This window comes from Cucurbita moschata, unplaced genomic scaffold (genome assembly GCF_002738365.1).
Source record: "Cucurbita moschata cultivar Rifu unplaced genomic scaffold, Cmos_1.0 Cmo_Scf00001, whole genome shotgun sequence".
Taxonomy (NCBI): domain Eukaryota; kingdom Viridiplantae; phylum Streptophyta; class Magnoliopsida; order Cucurbitales; family Cucurbitaceae; genus Cucurbita; species Cucurbita moschata.
The window spans coordinates 900,146-908,347 of record NW_019268517.1 but is presented as its reverse complement, the minus strand read 5'-3'; the positions used below and the strand labels follow the sequence as shown (position 1 = coordinate 908,347).

The following is an 8,202-nucleotide window of genomic DNA, read 5'->3' as shown; positions in this document are numbered from 1 at the left end:
CCCCCCCCCCCCCCCCCCCAACCTCTTCCGATCTTGCACGTATTATTGGAGGTTATCCACAGTTTCCATCCAATAGTGGTGGTTACTGACTTTCTTGCTTTGTCAAGTGTCAGACTTAAATATATTGGCAATTTTGTTTCAGGCAACAAAAGATTGTGTAGCAAAGACAGTCAAGAGATTGGAGGAGAAAATACATGGAAGGGTGAGCTGTGACTTTCCTGATTTTGTTTTGGGATTTTGGCATGTCTGATGTTTTAGTCTGTTCAATTGTCAGTATGGATGCTTTCCAAATGTTAATCACATTCTTTTCCTTGCTTAGGTCTTGAATCACTTGTTACATCTAATGCGTGTAGCTGAGAAGGCTGTGCAAAGACGAGTGTCTCTTGCTCTTGCTCATCTTTGTTCACCCGATGATCAGAGGACCATATTTATCGATAATAATGGCATGTCATATTCTTAGAATCTCATTGAGTCTTTCCCTTTTGAGGGTGCAGTTGGGGATAAATTTGTTTTCTTAATGGAAATTTTATTGTAGAACAACCACATTTGCATTTTGCAGGTCTGGAGTTGCTTCTTGGCCTGCTTGGTTCTTCAAGTCTCAAGCAGCAGCTTGATGGTGCTGTTGCTCTGTACAAGCTGGCAAATAAAGCCATGACCCTTTCTCCTGTAGATGCCGCTCCGCCATCTCCAACACCACAGGTAGGATGTTTGTAGATTTATTACCCTTCTGACGTACGTCATTGAAAAAATATTTTACACATTGGCTTGAGAATGAAAACCTGGCTTTGTGAAATAGAGAAAGTTAATGGGTATGGGTCCTTGGGCCTTTGATTTAGTGGCTAAATATACGAATCCCTCGGAAATCTGTTTCAGTTTCTGGGAGTATTTGTTCTCTACTTCAAGTTTTTTACCTGAATCCCATGCCCTTAATTATTAAAATTCTGACATGTCATGCAGGTTTACCTTGGGGAGCAGTATGTGAACAATTCTACATTGTCTGATGTGACTTTTCTTGTTGAAGGTCTTTATTGTTTTTCCTCATGTTTTAAACAACTTATGATCCATTGCTTTTCTAATGACTTCATTCAGCTTATGCCTTTTCCATTTGACATTTGCAGGAAGACGCTTCCATGCCCACAGAATTTGCTTGCTTGCTTCTTCAGATGCATTCCGTGCAATGTTTGATGGTGGCTATCGGGTGAGCATATCAGTATTTTCTAAACTAATTCTGTCATCCATGTTTCTAGTTAACTTTGCGACTATGCTTTCAAGTGCGAGTGGTAGTTTTGTATCACCTGTCATAATGGCTCCTGCATGTTGCAAGTTTCCCCGATCATATAGTTCACTTAGAACAATGTAATACCTTTAATATTTATAATCCTTGAGCATGTTTATACTTATATTAATCAAACTGGAAATTTCTTGGAACAATAGTCTTCAGAATGCACAATTTCACTGATTGGGTTTAATATTATTTCAGGAAAAGGATGCAAAGGATATAGAAATTCCAAATATTAGATGGGAAGTTTTTGAGCTAATGATGAGGTAAAAAAGTTCTAGTTCCAAAAGTTATCAGAATATGAATGCAAGTGGTATTATGTTAATTAACTGAATTTAAGTTATCATTACAGATTTGTTTACACTGGATCTGTGGATGTTTCGTTGGATATTGCACAAGATCTCCTGAGAGCTGCCGATCAGTATCTCTTGGAGGGACTTAAACGATTGTGCGAATATACCATTGCACAGGTGAGCTAAGAATTTTTAATTTTGGTTTCTGATATTTCTCATTCAATTATTCCCGTAACTCAGGCTGTCATATATGTATATGATATATGTTAATTTTAAACTTCTGCCAGGATATATCATTGGAAAATGTTGCAAGCATGTACGAACTTTCAGAAGCCTTTAATGCCATATCTTTGAGGCACACGTGCATCCTTTTTATCTTGGAACAATTTGATAAACTCAGCACAATGCCAGGGTATGTGCCTCCCAACCTTTTCCGGTCCTTCTTTGCCTGCTGGAATAAACCTTTTGAGTTTTTCTGCCGTTAAAAGAAACTTGTAAATCCTTGTTGAAGCATATGTTCACAAAGTATCAAATTATCCACTTAGGTCTAGATTGATAACCATTTAGCTTTTGAGAATTAAGCCTTGAAATATATTTTCACCTTGGAGTTCCATGTTTTGTTATTTACTTGTTACATGTATTTTTCAAAGCTAAGCCAGTTTTGAAAGCTAGAAGAAAGTAGTTTAAAAAATTTGTTGTTTTTAGAATTTGGGTAAGAATTCAATTCTTTTCTAAACATATCCTAGATAAATGATGAGAAAACAAACACAATTTTAAAACCTATAAACCTTCAAACAAGCCCTTAAAAAACTTCATTTCAAGTTCCTCAATTTTGGTAACAAACTTGGAAGCTAAAACTGTTAGATTTAGATCGTGCCGGTGGCTTTAAATGGAGAATATCAGTATCAGAAGCCCCTACATAAGATTATTAAAGCAAGTTGTAAGTTAAACTCGTATGGATCATTTGGAGATGCACCTAAAGAGGCCATGGATAGAAAAATATGGTTTCTCCTGCCTTTTCTAAGCCAATTCTTCATTCCAATATTTGCAGGCACTCTCATCTAATTCAGCGCATACTTCCCGAGATCCGCAACTATTTTGCAAAAGCCCTGACCAAGCCTAACCTCCATGGCTCACGGTTGTAGATGGCTGGACCGTGCATTCATTCATCATCTCTAACTAAAAAAACACGATGTACAGATAGTGGTAGATTTGGTTGCTGCAACCGAGCGAGCTAGAATGAGGTTCGAATTAGTTAATTTGTTTGATGGCTCATGATCCTTTGGCTTTTCTTTTTTCTTCTAATGAGTTTAGGGTTTTGATCTTTTGTATAAAGTCTTTAGTAATAGCATTGCTAGATAGAATGACCTCATTCCTCACATCGACCTTATCCTTGAAACGCATTGCATTTATTTTATGAATTGATGTATCTTCCCAAATGACTAAGCTCTTGTGAAGACACAATTCAGTTGGAGAACACTGTAAATTTGACCACCGGTTATATCAATTTCAGGGGTTCAACAGGTTTTTTTGGACTGTGGGTTAATCTTTTGAAATAATTTTGATTTAGTTATATTATTTATTTATTTATTTATTACTTTCACTGTGTGAAGTCCTTTGACAGACTTGACTGCAATTAGGTAATTAAGATCAAAGCCCGTTTTATTAACGTTTTAATTGATTTACTTTTAGTGTGGTTTTGTTAGTAATTTTACTTTAAATAAAACTATGGAATGCATATTACAATTTCATTTGTCAGATTAGATTTCACGTGATTCCTACATTAATTTCTTCATTTTAACCATAATTCATATCTTTCCTTGGAGCACCATGGGTCCATTTCCATATGATTGCCTTTTTTTTTTGTGTGTATATGACACTGCTTTTAATAATTCCAAACATACTTCAAACTACTTTAAATCCTACACATTCATTTAATAAATCAAAACTATGTATAAATGTTTACCTTTAAAGCAATTTTATTTATGCTTTGATGTGACATGTCTTGACGTCGTGTGTTAAATGATTATGAAAATTATTGATAATCAAATCTCATCCAAATTTTATGTATCAAAATATAATTTTTTATCGGTGGTAAATTATTTAAGATTTAAGATTGAAATGCATAATTTAAAGTGCTAGAACTCATAATTTTGTTAAAAAATTATAAGTGAGATTGTAACCGAAGAAATCAAGCGGGTAGATATTGTCATTGGACTTTTCCTTTCAAGTCTCTTGCTAGGATATTGTGACTTTTCCTTCCAAACTTTCTCTCATTGGACTTTTCCTTTCAAGTCTCTTGCTAGGATATTGTGACTTTTCCTTCCAAACTTTCTCTCAAGATTTTAAAATTGTCTGTTAGGAATAGGTTTATACACCCTTATAAGGAATTATGTTTCCCTCTCCAATCGATTCACAATCCATCTTCTTGGGGGTCTAGTGTATTTGTTGGCACATAGTTCGGTGTCTCAATCTCACCATTAACAGATATTATCTTCTTCAAGTCTTCCCTATCGGACTTCCCTCTCTGACCGACTTTGGATCTCGCCGGGACACTCTAAATGCTTAGGAATCATATTTTTTCCTTCTCCCATAATAAAGAGAGTACATTTTCAGATGATTAAAAAGAAAAAGAGCTGAAAGTCGAGGCTTTGAAAGCGACTTTGCAAAAATCGAAACCTGGCGGAAGGGGCCATCCTCTGCCTGAAACTTCAAATTTGCAAAACTTCTCTGTTCGGCTTCCGCCAATTGGACGCAAACGCTAGCAGCCGTCCTCGAAACCCCCACCATTGGCCTTCGCCCCAACAATTATAATCAATATTTTACCATTTCCATGTTTCCCATTTTTACTTTCCCTCTCTTCTAGTTAAGATTTTTTCCTTCTATCCTCTTCTCTCGTCTTCTTCAGTCACTCGCTGACATCCTCCGTTCATCTCCAGGAGGTGAACAACACTTCTTTTCTCCTCTCTTGTTGCTCTGTTTGCTTTTCATTACAGGGTTTTCTTCATTCCCTCCTTTTGTTGCTTGTTTGCGTTTGTGGGTTTGCCTCCATTTTCTTCCGAACTTCGTTTGTTTAAGTGTTCGAAGCTTTGTTGTTTTGTGTTAGATCCATAATAGTTGTTGCTAATTTGTGTTTTTATCTTCTGGGGTTAATCTTAAGAAAAATGGGCTTTGTTTGTTCTCCGATGTCTCTGATTGTATAAGAGTAAAACATTTCGTTTTCAAGTGTGTTTGACACTTATTGTCTTCTGGTAATGTTTTTTTTTTTGTCACTCTATCTTGTTGGTGGACTACTCTCTGTTGTTTAGGTCAACACAGAGATAGTTCAGAAGGGAAAAGTTTTAGGCAGAGCTGGATATGGAATTCTTCTTCCAATCTGTATCCTTTTTGTTTCTACTTCTTATTGGACTACAATAATGGTTGGATGATTGCTTGGTGGAGCTTGGAAATAAGTTTTAGCTCTGTTTCTTTGCTGATATTGTAATATGTTTGGATACTATGGATTTTTTTGGCTCATGGCTTGTGTGTCCTAACTTGTCTCTATTATCTAGTGACTATGATTTTCTTAAGAACTGGACACTTACTGTTAAGTTTATTTCTATTCTATTCACTGTAGGTGGCTGGATTTGAGCACTTCTGATAATGGAGTTTGTAGACATAAATTTGGAATGTAGACCATTGTCGATCAAATTGTGGCCTCCTAGTGACAATACCCGGAATATGCTTGTGGAACGGATGACATCTAACCTTACCAGCAAATCCTTTTTCACCCAAAAGTATGGCACTCTTAGTCAGGAAGAGGCAACAGATGAGTCGAAGAGAATTGAAGACATTGCTTTTGCTACAGCTAATCAGAACTATGAAAACCACCCTGATGGTGATGGAAGTGCTGCTGTGCAACTTTATGCCAAGGAGTGTAGCAGGCTTCTTCTTGAGGTTCTTAAGAGAGGTCCTAGAGTCGAGGCAGACAAGGAGGAGGTTGGATCTGATATTGTTAGTGCTCCACGTGAAACCTTTTTCGACATCTCGAAAGGTCGACGGGAGTTTATTGAGGCGGAGGAAGCTGAAGAACTACTAAAGCCTTTGAAAGAGCCAGGGAATTCTTATACCAAGATATGTTTTAGCAACAGAAGCTTTGGTTTAGAAGCAGCTCGTGTTACTGAGCCCATTCTTGTATCCCTCAAGGATCAGTTAAAAGAAGTGGACCTCTCTGATTTTATTGCAGGAAGAACAGAGTCAGAAGCTCTAGAAGTCATGAAATTGTTCTCAGATGCTTTAGAAGGCAGCATCTTGAGGTCTCTGAACCTCTCAAACAACGCCTTAGGTGAGAAAGGTGTTAGAGCTTTTGGCTCTCTCCTGAAATCACAGACTTGGTTGGAGGAGCTATACTTGATGAATGATGGCATTTCCAAGGAAGCTGCTCAGGCAGTGTCCGAGTTGATTCCTTCAACAGATAAGCTTAGAGTCCTTCAATTTCATAATAACATGACAGGCGATGAAGGTGCGCTCGCCATAGCTGAAATCGTGAAGCGTTCTCCTCTGTTGGAAGATTTCCAATGCTCCTCTTCAAGGATAGACTCAGAAGGGGGAGTTGCCTTATGTATAGCACTCGAGACTTGTACCAACTTGAAGAAACTCGATCTTCGAGACAACATGCTTGGAGTGGAAGGTGGACTTGCTCTGAGTAAATCCCTTGCATACCATGTAGATCTCAAGGAGTTGTATTTGAGCTACCTGAACTTGGAAGACGAAGGTGCAATTGCCATAGCTAATGCACTAAAGGACACAGCTCCTGCACTAGAAGTCTTGGAAATGGCTGGTAATGACATAACAGCTGAAGCTGCTTCTGCATTAGCTGCTTGCATAGCTCAAAAATCCCATCTTACCAGCTTGAATCTGGCCGAGAATGAACTGAAGGATGAAGGAACTATCCTGATCAGTAAGGCACTAGAAGGTCACATCAAAATAAAAGAAGTTGATATGAGTACTAACTTAATAAGGCGGGCAGGGGCTCGGGTTTTAGCTCAGACTATGGTTCAGAAGCCTGGTTTTGTGCTGCTGAACATCAATGGAAATTTCATTTCTGATGAAGGCATTGATGAGGTGAAAGATATTTTCAAGAAACATCCGGATATGCTTGGGCCCTTGGATGAAAATGATCCTGAGGGGGTAGATGGCAATGAGGACGAGGACGAGGACGAGGATGAGGACAAGGATCCTGTAGCAGACGAGAACGATGAGGATGAATTGGGATCAAAACTAAAGAACCTTGAAGTTGATCAAGAGAACTAGAGGTTGGTTTAGGCCATTTGCAAGATTTGTCTCTTAAACTTCAGTGTTTGAAGAGAGGAATCTGTTGTTTTAGTTTGGGATTTTTATCTAATTTCAGCAACCAGCATGGTACGTATTAGATGGTCTGTAGCCGTAGGTTTTATTTGGTCTTTGCTTAGGCATTGTGCTGTGTTCGTGTAGACCACTGATGACAGGAACTTTTGCCATGAACCGCATCTCTATATCCCTTGTTTTCATTGCCTCCCTTTTTCAGAGGAATGGATGAAGGATGGATCTTCCTCCCAATTCAGTGGAGATTAGCTTGGAAAGCTTGTTTATATTGATTGGAGTGGATGTTCTATTACCTGTACTTCAAGTTACCATAAAACTTGTTAAAATAAAGCAGATATGTTATGTTCTTTTCCATTTCTTACATTTTGTCGTCTCCTCCACCTCTGTGCTGCCATCACGGTACCCTTGTCTCAATTTTTCATCCTTGCGTATTCTTCTTCACTTTCCATTTCATTTCGACTTTGAGTGTCCTTTTGCCACCACTTCCTGCACAACATGAGCAAGCTTTTATATTTTCCATTTCATTTTAACATGTACAGCCTGTGTAAATTACAAAGTATGTACATCAGAATTTAGGTACCAATTAAATTCCCATATGAATGCTTCATGGTGGCCAATGGAGCAAAAGAGAATTACGTTTGTTACAACGTTTTAGAGATATTATAGTAGCAACGAACAAATATACTATATTTGATGAGAAAATACACATTAAATCTCCCAAATACAATATTTGATGTGTATTTAAATCTTGTCCATATTCAGAAGGCCTAGAAAATCACACAAAACATGAACTAAAGCGGCCCAAATTTCCATGACAATTAAAATTACAACACTGATGGGCAGGACGTACTATCTTTTTAAGCCTTTTGTTACAATAAAAAATGAACCATGGGCGCTAATGAATCAACTGCCAAGTTCAAGCCATGTGGGAAACCGACTCCAGGAGAGCTCATGAATTTTGCTGTTTCTAACAATCATGGTCTGAAGTTGAACATTCAAATCTAATCTGCTGAAATCTAATTTGACAACTTTGTTTCCGTTCGAATACTAAAAGAACTTAGAAGCCGTAATAATATATGTCCTTACCTTACTCAGACCAACATCAACTGGGTAACACCTAAGTTTAACATGACAAAATGAGGTCTAAAATGTAATGTGCACGAGAAGAAACAGAGTAGCCAAGGATGTCAACATAACGAAGCAGAAGTCATCCAAAGATATAGTCATTAAGATACACATAATTAAATATTCCTATAAGAAAGGAAAAAAAAAAAAAAAAAAAAAAAA

The 8,202-nt window shown here is 37.6% G+C and overlaps 2 protein-coding genes and 1 long non-coding RNA gene across 9 annotated transcripts in view; 2 read left to right on the top strand and 1 right to left on the bottom strand.

Annotated features, from left to right (window-relative positions):
* LOC111450428 (ARM REPEAT PROTEIN INTERACTING WITH ABF2-like) overlaps positions 1-3,104 on the top strand; it is a 6,952-nt gene extending 3,848 nt beyond the window's left edge. Inside the window, exons 11-19 of the mRNA XM_023090545.1 lie at positions 143-202; positions 320-443; positions 560-699; positions 958-1,021; positions 1,119-1,198; positions 1,481-1,545; positions 1,632-1,749; positions 1,860-1,984; positions 2,624-3,104. Coding sequence (XP_022946313.1) covers positions 143-202; positions 320-443; positions 560-699; positions 958-1,021; positions 1,119-1,198; positions 1,481-1,545; positions 1,632-1,749; positions 1,860-1,984; positions 2,624-2,717 — 870 coding nt within the window. The 3' untranslated portion in view covers positions 2,718-3,104. The remainder of the gene's footprint in view (positions 1-142; positions 203-319; positions 444-559; positions 700-957; positions 1,022-1,118; positions 1,199-1,480; positions 1,546-1,631; positions 1,750-1,859; positions 1,985-2,623) is intronic.
* A 1,317-nt stretch (positions 3,105-4,421) lies between these two features.
* LOC111449344 (RAN GTPase-activating protein 2-like) lies at positions 4,422-7,183 on the top strand. Of its 5 annotated transcripts, none has more exons than XM_023089199.1 (2): positions 4,422-4,514; positions 5,189-7,183. In XM_023089199.1, the coding sequence occupies exon 2, from the start codon at positions 5,215-5,217 to the stop codon at positions 6,862-6,864; it is 1,650 nt and encodes a 549-aa protein (XP_022944967.1). In that variant the 5' UTR covers positions 4,422-4,514; positions 5,189-5,214; the 3' UTR covers positions 6,865-7,183. The 5 variants fall into 5 exon arrangements, with proteins under 5 accessions (XP_022944967.1, XP_022944999.1, XP_022944990.1 ...); XM_023089231.1 differs by lacking the exon at positions 4,422-4,514 and adding an exon at positions 4,552-4,569; XM_023089222.1 differs by lacking the exon at positions 4,422-4,514 and adding an exon at positions 4,590-4,608.
* Positions 7,161-8,202, bottom strand: part of LOC111449371 — a 2,997-nt gene continuing 1,955 nt past the window's right edge. For 2 of the 3 annotated variants that reach the window (XR_002711593.1, XR_002711592.1), the window contains one exon: positions 7,161-7,401. This is a non-coding gene — a long non-coding RNA (uncharacterized LOC111449371). Of the gene's footprint in view, positions 7,456-8,202 lie in introns of all 3 variants that reach the window. The other variant, XR_002711588.1, reaches the window with a different exon arrangement.